This window comes from Canis lupus, chromosome 20 (genome assembly GCF_003254725.2).
Source record: "Canis lupus dingo isolate Sandy chromosome 20, ASM325472v2, whole genome shotgun sequence".
Taxonomy (NCBI): domain Eukaryota; kingdom Metazoa; phylum Chordata; class Mammalia; order Carnivora; family Canidae; genus Canis; species Canis lupus.
In genome coordinates, this window is record NC_064262.1 from 33122408 (window position 1) to 33144699 (window position 22292).

At 39.3% G+C, this 22292-nt stretch overlaps 1 protein-coding gene across 5 annotated transcripts in view; it reads left to right on the forward strand.

The window, feature by feature from the left end:
- Nucleotides 1–6597: 6597 nt before the first annotated feature.
- Nucleotides 6598–22292, forward strand: part of DNAH12 (dynein axonemal heavy chain 12) — a 203306-nt gene continuing 187611 nt past the window's right edge. For 3 of the 5 annotated variants that reach the window (XR_007404379.1, XM_049098391.1, XM_049098393.1), the window contains exons 1-5: nt 6606–6763; nt 7458–7636; nt 16620–16701; nt 16905–16931; nt 22037–22226. Coding sequence is in view for 3 of the 5 variants with exons in the window: in XM_049098391.1 (XP_048954348.1) it covers nt 7467–7636; nt 16620–16701; nt 16905–16931; nt 22037–22226 (469 nt within the window). In the remaining 2 variants the exon portion in view is untranslated. Of the gene's footprint in view, nt 6764–7457; nt 7637–16619; nt 16702–16904; nt 16932–22036; nt 22227–22292 lie in introns of all 5 variants that reach the window. The other 2 variants (XR_007404380.1, XM_049098394.1) reach the window with 1 other exon arrangement.

The following is a 22292-nucleotide window of genomic DNA, read 5'->3' on the forward strand; positions in this document are numbered from 1 at the left end:
GTCATACTTCTCTTAGTTTATCATATTATATATATATAAAATATTATTTTATGAAAGAGTAAAACATACCCATGTTTTACTTCTGTAGCTTACTTCTGCTTCTATGCAAACACAAACACTTATTTTTTTTTTAAGATTTTATTTATTTATTCATGAGAGACACAGCGAGAGAGAGGCAGAGACACAGGCAGAGAGAGAAGCAGGCTCCATGCAGGGAGCCCAATGTGGGACTTGATCCTACCTTTTCAGGATCACATCCTGGGCCGAAGGCAGGCACTCAACTGATGAGCCACCCAGGTGTCCCACTTATGAACATATACCTTCCTCCTATTTGTTTACACAAACAGGAATATAGTATTCCCATGGTTCAGTACTTTCCTCTTTTTGAAAGAGGATTTCAACTACCTCTGTTTTGATCTCAAACTTCCTAATTTCTTCCTTCCAGTTTATCTCTTTACACAGGCCAAAGACCCTGCAGGCGTATCTTGTGGTAGGAGCCAAAACTACTCCCTCAAGCAGTAAGAATTGCTCTGAGCCAGCAAGTCCCCACCTCTAGACCATGATCCTTCTGGCCTTTACTGCCCACCTGCATGTATCCCTGACCTTTGTTCCACATTTACCTGGTGTAAACCTAGAGGTATTGTCAGTACTTCAGAGACCATCTTTGAAGCCACTGGTATTGGCCTTAGTGAAATAAATTCCTTTCTTGTTTGACCACCACTCATCTGTCTGCCTTTGGAGTTTGTCTGGGATGGGTGGTCAAACCTGGTCTGTTTGGAACCCTCAGAGCCGTGTGCTCTTGCACTCTTGTGCCGCAGCTAAATTTTCACTATCTTGTTAATTCTTTCAAGAGAAAGTGAATGAAAGTCACAATTTCCCACAGAAAATGTGATTAGAACTTTAACAGATTTGAAAATAATACATGTCAAAAAAAATACATAATAAGTCATGTGTTTGAAGTTCTATTTTTATGAGGCTAAATTATAATTGTATACATTATACAATTAAAATTTGAGGTCAGAAGACTGAACCAATACTATGCTTCCCCTGATACCAAAGCTAATAAAAATCATTTTATTCTGCCATTCTCAGTCCATATCAAGAAACACAAGCTAACTTTAATCAAAAGCTTAAGGTTGGTGGAGTTTTCTTTTTACTTATACGTATATCTGCAAACAGCATGTGAAGACTAGTTTCTTATGATTACCTTCACCTTGATTAATAACATTGGTAGATAACAGTATAGATTATTAATGTACCTTTATCTTTTTTACTTAAGGTCAACATGGTACTATAGTTTTGAGTGATAGTGCTCAGAAATTTTGAGTAGTACCGGGTGATACTACTTCGTGGTAATCTGCTACTTCCTTATAAATTCAAAATTTGATCATTTTCATTTGCTTTCTATTTAGAGAACCAGTATCTTTGTTTCCTTAACATTTTTTAATTTTTCCAGTTCTTAAAATTTATTTATTTGATATAGAGAGAGAGCAAGAGAAAGCACAAGCAAGGGGAAACAGCAAGCAGAGGCAGAGGGAGAAGCAGGCTTCCCACTGAGCAAGGACCCTGTTGCGGGGCTTGATTCCAGGACCCTGGGATGATAACCTGAGCCAAAGGCAGACGCTTAACCGATTGAGCTACCCGGGTGCCCCAATTTTTCCAGGTTTATTGAGATATTATTCACTTACAACTGTAATAGTCCACAGTGTATGATGTAATGATTTAATAGTATATACATATGATTAGCACAAAAATTTAGTTAACATCCATCACTCCATAGTTATATATTTTTAAGATCTACTCTTAGCAACTTTCAAATATATAATACAGTATTGTTAACCATATTCACCATGATGTACATTATATACCCAGAACTTTATCTTATAATTGGAAGTTTTTACCTTTTTGACCACCTTTACCCATTCTTTTCATTCTCCTGCCTTCTACCCTTTTCTCCCTCCTCTGGCAACCACCAATATGTTCAGTTTCTTTTTTCAGATTCTACATACAAGTGAGGTAATGCAGTAATTATCTTTGTATGACTTATTTCACTTAGCATAATGACCTCAATGTCTATCCATGTTATCACAGATAGCAGGGTTTCCTTTCTTGTGGCTGAGTAATATTCCAATATCTATGTCTATATCTATTTATACCACATATTGCTTATTCGTTTATCTTTCTTAGGTTGCTTCCATGTCTTGGCTGTTATAATGCTACAGTGAACATGGGGGTGCAGATAGTGATTGTTTCCTTTAGATACATACTCAATGTAAAACCTAGAGCTAGAGGAAAACAGGAGATCTTGACCTCATCTGTCTTTCATATATAATAATCTCAAAAGCATGGCCCATAAAGAAAAATTTTTTTTAAGTTTGATTTTATAAATATTGAAGACTTTTTTTTTTTTTTTTTTTAATATTGAAGACTTTTGGAGGCACCTGAGTGGCTCAGTCAGTTAAGCAACCGACTGACTTTCAGCTCAGGTCATGATTCCAGGGTCCTGGACTGGAGCCCCACATTGGGCTCCTTGCTCAGGGCAGAATCGGCTGGATTCTCCATCTCTCTCTGACCCCCTCTTCTCTCTCTCTCTAATAAAATAAATCTTCAAAAAAATTGAAGACTTTTGCTCTTCAAAAGGCACCATTAAGAAAATGAAAAGCTAAAAAAAAAAAAAAAAAAAGAAAATGAAAAGCTGTACATCAAGAGAATGTGTTTGCAAATTATAAAAACTCATAACTATAAAAAGTTAAATAATCCAATTTAAAAATGGAAAAAAGATTTGAATAAACATTTTATCAAAAAAAGATACATTAGGGGCAGCCCGGGTGACTCAGTGGTTTAGTGCCACCGTCAGCCCAGGGCCTGATCCTGGAGACCCAGGATCAAGTCCCACGTCGGGCTCCCTGCATGGAGCCTGCTTCTCCCTCTGCCTGTGTGTCTGCCTCTCTCTCTCTCTCTGTGTCTCTCATGAATAAATAAATAAAATCTTTAAAAATTATTTTTAAAAAAGATACATTAGTGGATAATAAGCACATGAAAATGATGAAAGATAGTTGGAAGGCAGGCAGGTACAAGCCCCTCAACCTCCACTCCCCGTCCCCTGCCCTAAGAGGAAACCATCCTTAAAAGGATTTTACACCACCCTGGATGGAGCCCTCCACCCTTTTCCATGTGATAGATAGGTGACAAAAACCTGATAGGATGACAGGCACGGGAAGGGTTAATCAGATTAAAATAGCCTGCTTGGGGATCCCTGGGTGGGCTCAGCAGTTTAGTGCCTGCCTTTGGCCTGGGGTGTGATCCTGGAGTTCTGGGATCAAGTCCCACACCCAGCTCCCGCGTGGAGCCTGCTTCTCCCTCTGCCTGTGTCTCTGCCTCCTCTCTCTCTCTCTGTGTCTCTCATGGATGAATAAATAAAATCTTTAAAAAAATAAAATAAAACAGCCTACTAACAAGCCCATAAAAACCCCTAGACTGCAGCCCCGGTGGCACAGCGGTTTAGAGCCGCCTGCAGCCCAGGGTGTGATCCTGGAGACCCGGAATCCAGTTCCACGTCGGGCTCCCTGCATGGGGCCTGCGTCTCCCTCTGCCTGTGTCTCTGCCTTTCTCTCTCTGTGTCTCTCATGAATAAATAAATGAAATCTTAAAACAAAAAAAACAAAACCCTAGACTTAGAAACTCTGGTGGCAACCCTCTGGGGTCCCCTCTCTTTCAGTTTTTGTACTATCATTCAATAAACCTTGCTTTGCTGCCTACCACTCTGTCTGGTTTACCTCTTCATTCTTAGGTGTGACCAAGAACCATGGGTGCCAACGGAGAAAAAAAATCCTAAAACAAAAGGTGTTCAGCATCATTAGTATTTAGGGAAATGCAAATTAAAAACACAATGAGATACTACTATATGTCCACTAGAATGGCTGTAATAAAAAAGATACACAATACCAAGTGTTGGCAAACACACAGGGAAGTTGGAACCCTTATATGTTGCTGGTAGGAATATAAAATCTTTCAGCCACTTTGGAAAACAGTTTTAACAGTTTGACAGTTCTTAAAAGGTTAAACATAGACTTACCATTCAACCCAGTAGTTCCATTCTAGGTTTCTATGGATGAGAAATAGAAATGTATGTTCATCCTAACACCCGTACATGAATGTTCATGTCAGGGTTATTCATAATAGCCCCAAACTGGAAGCAATCCAAACATCTGTCAACTGGTGAATGGATAAACCAAATACGATATATCCATATAATGGAAGACTATTCAATAAAAATGAACTTCTGTTACATACCTCACATGGGTGAACCTCAAACGTGTTATTAAGTGGAAGAAGCCAAATACAATGTGGAGGCCGAGAAATATTAAGGCCATCCCACCTAAAGTTTAGCATTAGCACAAGTACAGCCATCTTAGGCCCCTGTGAATAAGAGCTGAACTTTACTACGGGAAAAACTGCAGAATGTCCTTGGCAGGGAATCCCATATCAGAAGGACAACGGAGCCCACGCCCATGGTAGAAAGTCCCATATTAGAATGAGAAAAGAGCTCAATGCCCTTGAAAGCCCCATATCAGAATGTAAATAGAACTTGAGAAATTTCTCCACCCCTTCTGAAAATCCCCTAGACCAGCCTATAAAAAACCCAGCTGTAACCCACTTCGGGGTCCAAGTCCCTGCTCTGCTGTGTCGGGTATACTTGGACCCAAGCTCGAGCTTGCTAATAAACCCTCATGCGCTTGCATCGGTGTTGGCTCCTTGGTGGTTTCTTGGATTCGCAATCTTGGGCACAACATACAAAAGACTACATACTTTTTTATTCCATTTATATGAAATTTTCAGAACTTAACAAACCTATAGAGGCCAAAAGCAAACCAGTGGTTGCTTGGGGCTGGGAGTGAGAGTGGGGATTCACTGCATATAGCCCTAGGGAACTTCTTGAAGTGATTGAAATGTTTTAGATCTGGATCTTGGTAATGGTTGTATAATTTTCTATATTTACTAAAGAAATCATTGAATTATAGAATTTAAAATGGTAAAAACTTTTAGTACCTAAATTATACCTATATAAAGCTATATAAAAAGATATACAAAAAATAAAAATAAAAGATATACATTGTTATTAGGGTTTAATGAGGCAAGCAGAACCAGTAGATTATACATATCCCCTATATTTATCCAGATGTATGTACTGATATATATATATAAGCTAATATAAATGTATATATATTTAAAATTATTACAAGGAATTAGCTTATGTAGTTGTGGGAACTGGCTAAGCAAGTCCAAGATCTTAGGGCAGGCTGTCAGAAAGGGAAGATCCAGAGATGAGAGCAATTATAAACCAGCTGTTTAGAGTCTGACTCAGTGCGTGCCTAAACCTTTTCTTTAAAAGGATTTCCACTGATTGAGTCAGTCCCACCCAGATACTCTCCCTACTTTAACATCAATTTACTAGGATTTGAATTGCATTTACAAAATCTCTTTATTGCAGCACCAGATTAGTGTTTAACTGAATAACTGAACTGTGAGAGGTTGTGGGTATGATACAAAAGACTTCTGTCTTCCCTTAAATCCAGTTTATAGGGATCCCTGGGTGGCACAGCGGTTTGGCGCCTGCCTTTGGCCCAGGGCGTGATCCTGGAGACCCAGGATTGAATCCCACGTGGGGCTCCTGGTGCATGGAGCCTGCTTCTCCCTCTGCCTGTGTCTCTGCCTCTCTCTCTCTCTCTGTCTGTGTGACTATCATAAATAAATTTAAAAAATTAAAAAAAATTCTTTCCATGATGACTGGCACTCTATGTCAAATTGCTCAAATATTTGTTGAATGAATATACCATCAATACACCACCAGGACTTACTCATCCCCAATTTTATTTATGCACATGATATTTGTGTAGGCTATCATAGTTTAGATGGAGTACCCATTGTACAGCCTCTCAAAGCAGTTTCACATTTCTGTCTCTGAGCATACCTGTAAATTGACACACCTTAACCTTTTTTGCCAAGGATTTCCTGAAGGAAAAGTACTATATAAACAAATACCAAATATAGAAAGAAGAGGGAATCCCTGGGTGGCTCAGCGGTTTAGCGCCAGCCTTTGGCCCAGGGGGCAATTCTGGAGTCCCGGGATCGAGTCCCACGTCGGGCTCCCGGCATGGAGCCTGCTTCTCCTTTCTCCTGTGTCTCTGCCTCTCTCGCTCTCTATCATGAATAAATAAATTTAAAAAAAAGAAAGAAGGAAAAATTATGTTGCTGATTATTTACAGGGAAGTCACCATGGGAACATTTGAAGACTTTATCCTCCTCTGAGAGCGTTTACATAAATCTATTTTCCAACTCATCCAAGTTTCCAATATTGCAGTTTTCCATAACTTGAAGATCCGGATTCCCTGGACTTCTTCTAAGGGAAAGCAGTTAGGTTAAAAACAAAACAAAACAAAAACCTCATTCCTCCACCCTCCGTTCCTAATGGATTAGTACTGAATTGAGTAATGAGTTACTGTGACAGGTAATCCTAATCGGCCGCTCGCAGCTCAGCAACTGCCTCTCCAGGCAACCTCTACCGGGTCTCTCCAGCCGCTACCGGGACGGTTTCCATGGCGACAACTTTGTTTATACACGGCAGGCGGACTGCCCAGCTCGTCGGGAGCGGTGGGATTCCCGAGGTTTCACCCCTCGTGTCCCTTCTTCCTTTCGCCAGAGGAGAAGCTAACTGAACCTTTCCCTCTCTGCGCAGCCGGAGTAGTGAAAAGCAATCAGATAGGTACTTCCTTGACTTCAGTTTTTTTCTCACTCCTCTCCCAGAGTCGGAGATCTCTAACTGGGTGCCGGCAGAAATACTCTTTTTCAAGGCAAGACTCTCCCAATTTCTGCGGGCTTCCGCGACGAACGCAGTTGGTATCACAGTTACCATTTACATGACATTTTAGACTTTCTATGCAAAAAAGTATGCCTATTTTTTGCTTGATCATTGTATCACTTCCTAGGAAGGTAGCAAGACTAAGGTACAATATTGGTGTTTAAAAGTGTTAATGGTGTCAAACATCAGCTTTTTTGGGAGCAGGGTTATACCTCAACAACTGGATTTTATTGTTGTGGTGGTAGTGGTGGTTTGGATTTTAAGGAAAAAATGTGAACCCAGAATTTTAGGACTTGTAGGGGTATTTAGAGGGCATCTAATCCAGTTCCTTAACTTCATCCATGGGAAAACTGAAACCCTAACTGGGAAGTGACTGGTTTCATTTCTTCAAAGCAAGTGGGATGTAGACTTGTAACAAGAATCCCTGCCCAAACCTCAACTGTCATTCTTTAGACTAATATCATACTTGGGAAGAAGATCTAAAAAATCTGGAATTTTTGGTACTGATAGCTAAGATATAAGTATATTGAGGCTAACATTTACAATAACGGTTTTATGAGCTTTTTCTCCTCATAGTATAAAATATTTTAATCTTCAGGAGATCAACATGTCAGATCCAAACAAAGCTGCCATCGCAGCAGAAAAGGAGGCTCTGAACTTGAAGTTACCTCCCATTGTGTGCCCCCCTGAAGACATAGGTGTTGACACATCAGCACAAAGTAAATTGCTGAATTACAGAAGATCTAAGGAGCAGCAGAAGACAATTAATCAGTTAGTGTAAGTAGCATATTGGAAATAAATCTTTTATGGAGTTGAAGTGAAATGATTAGTGTTCATAGTCTCATGAAAAAGCTTTAACTATGTAGGTTGTTCATGGGCGAAATACCATTTTCAAGTTCAATTAGGGAAACAAAAAAGTAATCACCTTAATAAATGTTACATATCACTATATATATGTTATATGTCACTATATATATAGATATATATGTCTATATATGTCACTATATCTATAGTTAATATAGTGCTTATGCTAATCACTGCTTACTCTAAGCATTGTTTTTATCACTTCACCTGTACTTCTCACAACTACCCTCTATGATGGGTACTATTCTTATCTCTATTTTTAAAAAAGATTTTATTTATTTATTCATCAGTGACACAGAGAGAGAGAGAGAGAGGCAGAGACGTAGGCAGAGGGAGAAGCAGGCTCCCTGTGGGAACCCTGATGCAGGACTCAATCCTAGGACCCTGGGATTGTGCCTTGAGCCAAAAGCAGATGCTCAACCACTGAGCCACCCAGGTGCTCCTCTTACCTCTATTTTATAAATGTAGGTTTACTCAATGTTTTAGTATACTTAGAGATTAAAGAAATGCCTTAGGAATTACATATTGTTTTTACTCCACAACCTTTCATAATCTCACATTGTTATGTTGAACTACTTGCAGTTCCATGAATATATTCTATTTTTCACAGTTTGGTGAAAGATAAATTTCATAATTACTCCCTGTAGTTTCCTTCACTTGAAAGTATTTGTCTGCCTGAATATTTATACTAGTTCTTCAAGGCTTAGTTTTTGGATCACCTTCTCTAGAAAGTCTTCTCCTAATCCCCTTCGCACAGCTTTAGCTTTTTCCTTATATTTCTCTTACATCAGTTTATTTAGCAATATTACCTACCAACTGTTAAACAGACACTGTACTTGTTACTAGGGAGACCAAAGAGATTACAACAGAAGGGATTGTGTCTTTATATTCTGGTAGGAAAGACAGATAGTGGACATTTAAAAACAAATAATCAAAAAGAGTATGTTAGCCTTTTAGTAGTGATGGATACTATGATGATATAAGATTGTGGGGTAGAGAGTGATGGGGAAGTTGTCTCAAGCAACATCACAGGAAAATCCTATGGAGATGATATTTAAGTAGAAATCTAAAGAGTAAGAAGCTGAAGTGTAGGGGTGGTTTAGTCAGTTAAACATCTGCTTTTGGCTCAGGTCTTGATCCTGGAGTCCTGGGATTGAGCCCTGGGTTGGGCTCCCTGTTCAGTGGGGAGCCTGCTTCTCTCTCTCCTTCTGCCATTCCCCCTGCTTGAATGCATTCCCTCTTTCTCTAGGTCAAATAAATAAATAAATAAATAAAATCTTAAAAAAAAAAAAGAGTAAGAAGCTTTTAATTTAAATAAACATGGGAATAGCTCTCTAGCAAAGGGGATAACAAGTGTTGAAAGCCCTGAATATGAATGCTTTTGTGTGTTCTAGGAGCTGACAAAGGCCAGTGGAGCCTGGGGAAGAGTGGTGTATCAGGTGAAGGTGGACAGAAAGTGAGAGTGAAAGGGTTTTTAAGCCATGCTAATGAAGGGCAGAGTGTGAATGGCTTTTTAAGACATGATAATGAATCCAGGTTCCACTTTAAGTACAATGAAGGCCAACAAAATGTTTTAAACTAGGACATGACATGAAATTCAACTTACATTTAAAAATATCACTCTGGCTATTAAGAATAGACTGAAGTGGAAGGAAGAGGGCAAGAGTAGAGGGAAACAAGGAGACCAGGTAGGATGATTTTGTAGTAACATAGGTGAGAGCTTTCAGTGGCTTGAATAAGTCTGGAGACAGTGGAGGAGGAGAGAATTAGATTTATAGGGGATAGGTTTGTCTTTTTTTTTTTTTTAAGATTTATTTATTTATTCAGAGAGAGAGAGAGAGAGAAAGGCAGAGACACAGGCAGAGGGAGAAGCAGGCTCCATGCAGGAAGCCCAATGTGGGACTTGATTCCGGGTCTCCAGGATCACACCCCAGGCTGCAGGAGGTGCCAAACCGCTGCGCCATCGGGGCTGCCCAAGGGATAGGTTTGGATCCAGAATCAGTAGGACTTGCTATTGGATTGGCTTTGGTAACAAGGTGAATGGTAGGGTCTATAGACAATCAGAAGTCCAGGAGATGGGGGAGGTAAGTTTTGAAGGTTAGGTACTTATCTGACATCTAAGGGGAAATATGTTAAGTAGGCAGCTGAATATATAAGAGAAGAGGTTTAGGCTAAAGATACAAATTTGGGAGTCAGCAGAATGTGGACAATTGTTAAAGCTATGAGGAATAGTTCAAATCACCTAGAGATGGTAAAAATTGAGAGGAGAAGATAGCTCAGGACTAAGCCTTTAGGAATTATAATTATTTATTTTTTAAAGATTTTATTTATGAATGAGAGAGAGAGAGAGAGAGAAGGAGGAGCAGAGAGAGAGGGACAAAGAGACTTCAAGCTGAATTTGGTGCCCGATGCAGGGCTTGATCCCACAACCCTGAGATCGTGACCTGGGCTGAAATCAAGAGTCAAATGCCCAACTGACTAAGCCACACAGGCGCCCCAGAAATGATAATATTTAGATGTTGGGTACAGAAGGGTCAATCAGCAAATAGATCGAGGAAGTGTGACTTTCTCAACAACATGGTATATTATTGTGTCTTTGTTGCTATTCTCTTCCACTAACTTTGGCATAGGTAAGGGCAGATCTCAACACAAAGCACAGTATCTGGCATGTTACTGTTGGTGAATTGAATGAGTGAATAAAGGAACTTTTTAAAGAGGAACCTAACTCTTGTGCTTTCTACAGATGTTTAAGTAGTACCTCTCTCATTTGGGTGCTTAATAAAAAATAGTCTCAGAATTACCTGAAGCATTAATCTCTAATACTGAGATTAGAATTGCCATGTGTTTATTTAGGATAAATGCATTTGCGATGAAAGATTTTTATACCAGAAACACATTTTTCTGGATGACTGTGGATTTTCTGATTCTCTGGTCTTACTGATCTACCTATTAGGCAATAGGAATGTAGATTTCCCTGTTTCAAAGTCTGTTAATAGAGAGAGCTCCAGGACTGAGGTAGGATGTAAGGTGTCCTGGGCAGAACTGGGCCCCTTCTGTGACCAGTGCCTGGGAACAGTTGGTTGAGGAAAAAAAAATTATTTTGTAGCTTCTGGAGTCCCAGGAATGAGTCACTTCTTCCTTGACCACTATCTCCTTCTTGATTCAGACCAACCTTTCTCTCCTTCACTTCATGTGGTCTCTCACACAGTTGCTTTGAAATTATACAATTTTTGTTTATTTGTTTTTGACTGTCAACACACAAAGCAAAAACAGAGAACAAAAAGGTTCACTTTTATATTCTTCCCAGCTCTTTTTATTTATAACCGGTAGGAGAAAACACACTCCAGGAAATTGTTGCTATCTTAAAGGGTAGCTTTATATATAAAGAGCTCAAGGAGGTCAAGCATATTTTTGTTGGGATAATTACAGTGCAAGTCGGCTGTAGCTAGCATACTATACTACCATACTAGCATACCAAAGTATGAGGCAAATTCCTTGAAAGTGTGGATCAGTGAGAGCTAGGCTATTCAGGGAAATAATGACAGATGAAAGGAAGTCTGGCTGGGGCCTTGATGATTCATAAAGAAAAAAGGAAGGAGGGGATCCCTGGGTGGTGCAGCGGTTTGGCGCCTGCCTTTGGCCCAGGGCGCGATCCTGGACACCCGGGATCGAGGCCCATGTCAGGCTCCCGGTGCATGGAGCCTGCTTCTCCCTCTGCCTGTGTCTCTACCTCTCTCTCTCTCTCTCTCTCTGTGTGACTATCATAAATAAATAAAAAAAATTAAAAAAAAAAAAAAAAGAAAAAAAAAAAAAAGAAAAAAGGAAGGAGGATATTCCAGTCACATTTTCTACTTTATGTGAAAAAGCATTTGGAATTTTAGTCAGTCTCAATAAGAGTCAACATGGAAATTAGACTACTCAAAGCTAATTCAGGTGTGCCTGGCTGGCTCAATAGAGCTTGGGACGTTTGATCTTGTGGTCAAGAGTTCAAGCTCCACATTGGGCTTAGAGCCTACTTAAAAAAAAATCGAGTTTCATGTTAGACTGCTTTGATAAATGTAAAGTGTCTAGAATGCATGATAGAAAATTTTCGCTCTGCACTGATTAAACAACATCTGGTGTTCTAGGGTCACACTTTAAGAGGTATGTTGATAAACCATAATAGGCATGGAAGAGAGAGGAATTTTGAAAAACTATCTCATTTGAAGGAGGCTGATCTGCTTAATGGGTAAGAGTATAGACTGGCATCAGACTGCCCTGAGTTCATATCCTGTCTCTGCAGCTTATCAGCCATGCATGAATTTGGCAAGTTAAGTAACTTTGCTTATCTTCATCTTTCTGTCTGTAAGATGGAGATAAGAATAGTGCTATTGTCAGGATTTTTGTGGGAGTTAAATGAGATCTATGCACTTAAGGTCTTAAGTCAATGCCTAAAACATAATAAGCTCACCACAAGTGGTAACTTTTATTGACAAATAGTTGAAAGAACTGGATAGGTATCATTAAGTTTCAGAAGGGTAACAGAAAAAGAATATGACTTTTTGTATATAGCTCTAGAGAACAAAAGTTATAAGGATATAACTCAATATAAAAATTCTGTTTCTAAGGATATAGGCCAGGGCACCTGGGTGGCTTAGTTGGTTAAGCATCTGCCCTTGAATCACGTCATGATCCTGGGGTCATGGGATTGAGTCCCGCATTGGGCTCCCTGCTCAGCAGGGAACTTGCTTCTCCCTCTCCCCATCTGTTTGTGCTCTCTCTCGCTATATCTCTCTCTCTCCCTCAAATAAATAAATAAAATCTTAAAAAAAAAACCAAGAATATAGTTAGCTGACAGTAAATTGGTCTACCTCAGAAAGTGATGAATGTCATCCCCCTTACTCATCTCTGGGTACAACTTGATATTTTTGAGAGTATTCATGCATCAAATAAGGTACTGAATTAGATACACAAGATTTTTTTCCAAATCCATAGGTATTTATGGACCTTGATGGACACTAAGTATTGTAGTTAGAGCAGTGAGCAAAACAGACATGGCCTTTGTCTCTCTGGAACTTAACCATCTATGCTTTTATGGTTTTGGTGGCCATCTTTTCTTTTACATTTCTTTTGGTTCTCCTGCCTCTCTGACCACATCTCTTTTTCCTCCTTCAATTGTGTTTTTTTCTTATTCTTGTCAAGGTTGGCATCCTCCAATCTTCCTTTTCAGGTCTCTTCTTTTCCTTGTATACTCTCTGCTTTGGCCATCTCCCCCAGTGTACCTTTGCAAACTGATGGATTTATCTTCCTACAAATGTTTCCATGCTCAAAAACTCTCAGCAATTCTCCATTGTTATTGAATTAAAAAAAAAAAAACAGCCCTGCTCTTTGAGGCCCTTAGTTGGATATTCCAGTCTATTTCTCCAAATTAATTTCCATTTGGTCCCATAACCAATGAGCATATTGGACAATTCCCTACTACTCCTTATTTTTTCCTTTGATCATTTCCTTGACTTCCTGTTCCTTAGGAGAGTCTTGTTTGTTCAGATCTATCTACCCAGGAAAACTACATCTTCACCTGAAATCCCCTCCTCTAATTTAACTCATCGTAAATGCTAACTTTTTCATGTAGCCTTTATAGACACCTCCAGGTCGAAGTGAACTTGTTCCTTCCTCTGAACCATCAGGGTCCCATAAAAGGCATATGGTACCTGTTTTTATCTCCTCACCCTTTCAGCTTATCAATTCCTTGAGGTTTGTTGCTGTTATATTTTTAATAAAACCTAGAGGGGATGCTTGCATGGTTCAGTGGTTGAATGTCTTCGGCTTAGGGTATGATCCTGGGGTCCTGGGATCGAGTCCCACATTGGGTTCCCCATGGGGAGCCTGCTTCTCCCTCTGCCTATGTCTTTGCCTCTCTCTCTCTGCGACTCTCATGAATGAATAAATAAAATCTTTAAAAAAATACCAAACCTAGTAGAATGCTTGCGTAATATGAGCATTCAATAAATTTTCAATAAATATGTGACAGATGGATTAGATGACATAACTTTATTTTATGGATGATAAATTCCTATGTTCAAATTGTTAAAAAAATGTTTTAAAAGATTTTATTTATTTATTTGAGAGAGAGAAAGAGAGAGAGAGAGAGAACATAAGCAGGGGGAGGAACAGAAAGAGAAGCGGACTCCCCACTGAATAGAGAACCTGCTGACATGGGGCTCTATCCCAAGACCCTGGGATCATGACCTGAGCCAAAGGCAAATGCTTAACCCACTGAGCCACCCAGGCCACCCTCTGTTCAAACTATTTATCAAGTACCTACTATGTGACCAAGTACTGTTCTGAGCATTAGGGGCAAGGCAATGAATAAAATAGTCTACAACATGTAATATGTCAAATGATGGTAAATTCTATGAAGCAGGGTAAGTAAGGACAAAAAGGTTGGAGAGTGAAGGAAGTGCTACTTAATATAAGGGGTAAGCAAAGGGGAATGCCTGGGTGGCTCAGTGGTTGAGCATCTGTCTGCCTTTGGCTCAGGGCGTGATCCTGGAGTCCTGGAATCAAGACCCACATCGGGCTTCCTGTATGGAGCCTGCTTCTCCCTCTGCCTGTGTCTCTGCCTCTCTCTCTCTCTCTGTCTCTCATGAATAAACAAATAAAGTCTTAAAAAAGGGGGGGGGCCTGGACGCCCCGAGTAAGCATCGTTAAAGTCTCCCCTCCCACCCCCGTCATGTCTAAGTCAGGGTCTCCCAAAGAGCCCGAGCAGTTGCAGAAGCTCTTCATCGGAGGTTTGAGCTTCGAAACAACCGATGAGAGTCTGAGGAACCATTTTGAGCAATGGAGAATGCTTACGGACCGTGTGGTAATGAGAGATCCGAACACCAAGTGCTCCAGAGGCTTTGGGTTTGTCACGAATGTCACCGTGGAGGAGGTGGATGCAACCATGAATGCAAGGCCACCCAAGGTGGATGGAAGAGTTGTGGAAGCAAAGAGGGCTAGCTCAAGAGAAGATTCTCAAAGACCTGCTGCCCACTTAACTGAGAAAAAGATTTTTGTCGGTGGCATTAAAGAAGACACTGAAGAACATCATCTAAGAGATTATTTTGAACAGTATGAGAAAATTGAAGTGATTGAGATCATGACTGACCGAGGCAGTGGCAAAAAGAGAGGTTTTGCTTTTGTGACCTTTGACGACCACGACTCTGTAGACAAGATTGTCATTCAAAAATACCATCCTGTGAATGGCCACAACTGTGAAGTAAGGAAAGCCCTATGGAAGCAAGAGATGGCTAGTGCTTCGTCCAGCCAAAGAGGCCGAAGTGGTTCTGGAAACTTTGGTGGTGGTCGTGGAGGTGGTTTTGGTGGGAATGACAACTTTGTCGTGGAGGGAACTTCAGTGGTCGAGGTGGCTTCAGTGGCAGTCGAGGTGGTGGTGGATATGGTGGCAGTGGGGATGGCCATAACACATTTGGTAATGATGGAAGCAACTTTGGAGGTGGTGGAAGCTATAACGATTTTGGCAATTGAAACAATCAATCCTCAAATTTTGGACCCATGAAAGGAGGAAATTTTGGAGGCAGAAGCTCTGGCCCCTATGGTGGTGGAGGCCAATACTTTGCCAAACCATGAAACCAAGGTGGCTATGGCGGTTCCAGCAGCAGCAGCAGCTATGGCAGTGGTAGAAGGTTTCAATTACTGCCAGGAAACAAAGCTTCGCAGGAGGGAAGAGCCAGAGAAGTGACAGGGAAGCTACAGGTTACAACAGATTTGTGAACTCAGCCAAGCACAGTGGTGGCAGGGCCTAGCTGCTACAAAGAAGACATGTTTTAGACAATACTCATGTGTATGGGCAAAAAACTCGAGGACTGTATTTGTGACTAATTGTATAACAGGTTATTTTAGTTTCTGTTATGTGGAAAGTGTAAAGCATTCCAACAAAGGGTTTTAATGTAGTTTTTTTTTTTTTTTGCACCCATGCTGTTGATTGCTAAATGTAATAGTCTGATCATGATGCTGAATAAATGTGTCTTTAAAAAAAAGGGGGGAGGGTAAGCTAAGCCTTCTCTGACAAGGTGGCTTTTGAATGGGGACAATACATATGAGGGCCTACTAGGCATCAGGATTAAATTAAAATTTGTAAGTTTGAATTGAAAAAAATTTGATTTTTATTTTTAGTCTCATTCATTTACAGTACACATGAATAATTTGAAAATTAAACTCTTGGGACACCTGGGTGTCTCAGCAATTGAGCGTCTGCCTTTGACTCAGGGCATGATCCCAGGTCTGGGGATCCTGTCCTGCATTGGGCTCTCTGCAAGGAGGCTGCTTCTCCCTCCATGTCTCTGCTTTTCTATCTGTGTCTCTCATGAATAAATATATAAAATCTTAAAAAAAAAAAAGAGAAAATTTAAGTCTCATTGATAATGACTATTGGGATTTGTTTCTTATAGAAAATTCAGTAAGATAAAGAAGTCTTGAGTATCTCTTCCATAAGTATAATTGAAAAGATGTTCAAATTGTAATATTTTATTATTGTTATTATTTAAGTAAACTCTACCCCCAATGTGGGACTTGAACTTATAACCCCAAGGTCAAGACTCAGCCAGGCACCCCCAAATTGTAATATTTTATTTTATTTTATTTTTAATTTTTATTTATTTATGATAGTCACAGAGAGAGAGAGGCAGAAACATAGGCAGAGGGAGAAGCAGGCTCCATGGACCGGGAGCCCGACGTGGGACTCGATCCCGGGTCTCCAGGATCGTGCCCTGGGCCAAAGGCAGGCGCTAAACCGCTGCGCCACCCAGGGATCCCATATTTTAATAATATATCCTAATGTCTTCAAGAGAGGTAGACATTTTTTATAACTATAAATAGTTTGTAACTATAAACTATTTTTAAAACCATAATCCAGAATTGATGGAGCCAAAAGAAGTTTAGACAGAGCACTGGATAAAAGAACACCTCCAACACCAGAGCCAGATTATCCTCCAACTGTAAGTTTATGTTGTCTCTTTGAAAAGAGAAACAGAGTCTTTTTTTATCCTTCTACACTTTTAATTTCTAATTATCTTAAGTTGATCTCCATATAACTAGTATTTTTAAGAGAATAATACACATAATACATACATTTACATCGCTTATTTTAAAAATTTTTCCTCCTTGATTTAATTATGTCTTATTTGTTTGCTTTTGACAGATGACCAGTGAAATTAAAAAGAAAGGAGTGAGTTCAATTTTTTTATATTTCTTGTTTTGAAAATGTTCAAAGAAATTATTACAAAGTAGTTCCTTCTAAGACAACCTGCTAATAAGACCCATTCTAGAAGAAGAAATTTAGAACTAAGATTTTCATTTTTATTAGCCAAAGGAATAAGCATTCCATGGATGACAATATGGGTTTTAAGAGTTCTATTTTTGTTGCCATTTATTATCTGAAGATTAGTTGTAAAGGTTTTAGTTCTTATTCCAGAAACTGGAAAAAATGTTTTAAAGTTGCAATTATAAAGGAAATGCATTTCCCTTTTCACTGTTCTAGTATTGGTGTAATAATGATTACTTACTGAGAATCTATAGGGTGCTAGCCACATGCTAGATGCTTGATTTTTTAAAAATGGCGCTGACTGCATGGATGACAACGTGAGCATGTGGTGTGATTGGTCGGAAGATGAGAGCACAACATTTATTGCACAGCAAAGCATAAGGAAACCTATGGAGCTGGCCCCACAAAACAGAAATTCATACAGCATGTTCCCAGACAAGAGTACTTTCCAAGTCTCTTCAACTTCCCTTTGGAGATAGAGGGCTCAGGACACATCCCTGTATTGAGGATCTGTGGGAGAATCTAATTTTAGCTACTCCAAGTTTCCTTCTCTTCTCTCTTCTCTTTTCTCCCTTCCCTTCCCTTCCTTCCTTTCCCTTCTCCTTCCCTCCTTCCTTCTTTCCTTCCTTCCTTCTTTCCTTCTTTCCTCCTTTCCTTCTTTCCTCTTCTTTGCCTTCTACCCTCCCAACTTTTCTGAAGACTTTGGCTGTGTATATTTGCTCTTTACTAGATATAAGAACTAATACAAAACATTCATAAGTGTTTCTCATGAGACCAGGTGAATTGCAAGGCATTTTTGTGTGTATGTGCTTAGCATCCTCACTCACTCTTCATCCACAATTCTTGCCTACTAGTGTCTTACAATCTAAAATACATAACCAGGCATGAAACAGTCATTCACTCCTGAGCCCACTGCTTTTGGTAATCTGGCATGTAGGAACTCCACTTCTTCATCATTAATTCACCAGTGACCACTAATGCAAAATCCAAGGCATTTTTAAAAAAGATTTTATTTATTTATTTATAGAGACACACAGAGAGAGGCAGAGACATAGGCAAAGGGAGAAGCAGACTTCCTGCAGGGAGCCTGATGCTGGACTTGATCCTGGACCCTGAACCCTGGGATCACAACTTGAGCCAGAGGCTCAACACTGAGCCACCCAGGTGCTCTTGGCCTGCTAGGTCAATGTGCAGTTTTGGTAGCTCTTACAAAATTTCTCTCCAAAAAGATAATGCCAATACGCATTCCTACTTGTAATATGTGGGAGTACTTCTTCCCCATAGTCTCACCATAGAATGTGGGGGTCATGTTTTTTACTTCTTCAGGTGACATATGGTATCTCAGAATGGTTTAAATATGCTTTTCTTAATTATGAGTAGGATTAAATATTTATCAGAGTTAAGGACCATTTTTATAATATTTTTATTGCAAAATGTTGGTTCATATTTTCTGCCCATTTTTCTATTGGGTTTTGGTCTTATTTTCTCTTAAATTGGAATCTAGTAAAATACACACAACATAAAATTTACCATCTTAACCATTTTTAAGTGTACGGTGAAGTGGTGTTTCTTCATATAATTGTGTAATTAATCTCTGGAACTTTTCATCTTGCAAAACTGAAATTTTGCTCACTAAACAACTCTCCATTTCTCTCTTCCCTCAGCTCCTAGCAGCTACCATTCTATTATCTATTTCTATGAATTTGACTACGCTTACTCAGAAGTGAAATCATATAATATTTGTTTTTTGTCATAGGCTTATTTCATTTCACATAAAGTCACCAAATTTCATCTATCCTTTACATTTTCAAGCATTCTTTATACTTTGAGATACATATTGCAATTTTTTCCTCCCAGATTGTCAGTTGTCTTTTGATTGTTTTTATTGAGTTGTTTTGCCATGCAAACATTTTAATTTTTTTAAAGATTGTATTTCCTTATTCATGAGAGACACACAGAGAGAGGCAGAGACATAGGCAGAGGGAGAACCAGGCTCCATGCAGGGAGCCTGATGCGGAACTCAATCCCAGGACTCTAGGATCACTCCCCAGGGTTAAGGCAGGTGCTAAACTGCTGAGCCACCCAGCGTTCTCCCACATTTTAATTTTTATGTAGTCAGTATTTGTCAGTCATTTTTTCTTTTTTATAACTGGATCTTGAATCATAATTAGAAAGTTTTCCCCTACACTCAATTACAGCAGAATTTATCAATTTTTTGGTCTTTCATTATTTAATTTAAATTCTTCAACTACTTGGGGTTACTTTTTTTGTATGGTGGAAGGTATGGATTCATTTTTACCTTTTTCCAAATGGCTAGCCAGTTGTCCCAGAACTATTTTTTAAAATCTTCATCTTTGCTTCACTGATTTGAGGTGCTATGCTTATCATATGCTAAAATTTCCTACATACTGGGTCTATTTCTGGACTTTCTTTTTTACCCTGCTAGCCTGTCTACCCAGGCTCCTGTACCACACTGTTTTTTGTTTTTTTGATTTTTAAAGGTTTATTTGTTTATTTATTCAGAGAGAGAGAGAGAGGCAGAGAGACACAGGCAGAGGGAGAAGCAGGCTCCAAGCAGTGAGCCCGACGCGGGACTCGATTCTGGGTCTCCAGGATCACACCCTGGGCCACAGGCGGTGCTAAACTGCTGCGCCACTAGGGCTGCCCTACCACACTGTTTTAATTAGAGAGACCTTATAATATGTTTTAATGTTTCCTAGGGCTGGTCCTCCCTGGTAGACATTTTTTCTCAGGGATTTCTTGGCTATTCTCACATGTTTATTTTTTACAGGATATTTAAGTTAAACATGTTAAAGTTAAAGAATTTTTAAGCTATTCTCACATGTTTATTTTTATAGGATGTTTAAGTTAAACATGTTTAAGTTAAACAAAGAATCTTTGTTTTGCCTTGAGAAAATGAAAAGTGTACAAAGAACATTACTTTTGCCAATAACTCATCATAAATAAAGAAAAATGTAAATTGGTTTCTTTGAAAAGACAGAGCAAAATGTTTTTCCTGCCCAGACACTTGACCTCCAGTGAATTTATAGTAAATACATCAGGGCTCTAGAGAGCATGATTTACTCTTCTAGGTATTAAAAGCTGAAGGATTGCATTTTGCATCTAGTTCATTCATTATTCTTCTACAAAGCCCCTTTTATGAAGTATATGATATATCATCTGCTAGAAAGTCTTGTGTTCATTTTGGCTGCCACCACCTAGGGGTCCAGTGGGAAGAACCTCTAGACTTGTTACCCTGCCTTCACTTCCCTGGCAGGGCTCCCTTCTCCAGCTCTGACTGCTTTCATCCAGGATACAGAGCCCTTGTGATCACAGGTTATCAAGTGTAACAGTAAAATGAAACGCAGGGAGCTGTATATTGTTGCTGTCCATCGAAAGTGGAGGTCTAGACTGCTTAGAGCCCTTTGCCCAACTAAAAGGTCCTAAAGAATCCCTTTCTCCTCTTCCAATTCCTGTTACTCTCTAGATTTCCCTATTTGAATCCTTGGATGCTATGAACTTCTGTTTGGTTCCCCATCCCAGGCCCTCCATTCCCTTTAGTCCCCTTTCTTACTCTCTGGGAAACCAGGGTCCTTTTCTGCTTGCCTCCAGTGTGCCTACATCAATTTGTTTTTGTGATCATCTCACACTATCCTGGAGGTGACCAATTGGTTCTTACTCAACTCAGTTGCCTCCCTCTAGATTAAATTTTAGTCAGTTCTGTTCCTGCCCCATCACTTTGGTATGCTGTATTAGAGCCCCTCTCTGTTTCTGCTGGTTTCATTTAGCTGTTACCTTTCTGCTCTTTTCCATACCCTATAGTGTTTTCTCCTTTTCTTTTTTTTTTTTAACCATTTATCTGTTCTTCTTTCAAACCACACACATTTTACCCACAAGAAAGTCTTATTTTTTCCCTAGATGAGACATTATTTATGTTTTGTTTTACAATAATCTATTCCTATTCAGAGAGTCCCAACAAGCTGGTATGGTAAATTCATAGTACACTCTTAAATATTAAAACCTAATTCAGGTTGCTTGGATGGCTCAGCAGTTGAGCGTCTGCCTTCCACTCAGGTCATGATCCTGGGGTCCTGGGATTGAGTCCTGCATTGGGTTCCCCATGGGGAACCTGCTTCTTCCTCTGCCTATGTCTCTGCCTCTCTCTCTCTGTGTCTCTCATGAATAAATAAATAAAACCTTAAAAAAAGATAAAGACAACCTACTTAATTCATTTCTATTGCATATTTAAGATATTGATGAATCTGCATTTAGACATGTTTTAATACAGAAAACGTTAGACTCCAGCCCTGGTTTGAGTGAAGAGCTTGTGACAAGATTAGTTTTCTCTAGTATAAAATGCAGATTTGGCCTAGAAAGAACCACCCTGGTAATATTTTAAATTAGCTTGATTAAATATTCTAAAATACTTAATAATATTCACTCATAATTTATTATTATTATTTCCTGTTATTCTTTGTTATTTCATCAATTGTGTACCTTTGTGCTTGGTAATTTCTGACTGTTTAACAGATTAATGCTAAATATTTCAATGTTTTTTTTTAAGATTTTATTTTTATTTATTCATAGAGATGGGGGGGGAGGGCAGAGAGAGAAGCAGGCTCCATGCAGAGAGCCTGATGTGGGACTCAATCCAGGGTCTCCAGGATCACGCCCTGGGCTGCAGGCAGCACTAAACCGCTGTGCCACTGGGGCTGCCCATATTTCAATGTTTGAATGGATAACACATGGGCACACCCAGCTTCTCTAGCCCACACTTCAGTCCCAATTACCAATTTTCATTCATTCAATAAATATATATTAAGCACATTAAAAAAAGTGGTTTCTTTTTAGGTCATACTTTTGGGTAAAATGTTTTTATTCTGAAGACGTTATTTTTCAGAATTCTTCTATTCTGAAAAAAAAAGTTGTCTTGACTGGACAGAGCTCAGGAGTTACACTGAAATACTACACCATTTAGAAGACTTAATTTTTTCTTATTATATTCCCAGTTCAACTATATTTATTTAAAGCAATGTGTAGAAAGCAGTCCTATAGTACCTATTCAGCAGGAATGGCTGGATCACATGTTAATGCTGATACCTGAGTCTTTAAAGGAAGGGAAAGAAAGAGAAAGACTTGTGGAAAGTCTCATAAATGAGGTGTCAAGTGACTTTGAAAAAAGCATGAAGAGGTATCTGGGTAAGTGGCATTTAACTCATGCCAAGCTTCTTTTACTTTTGTTTCCCATCCCTCCAATCAAAAGTA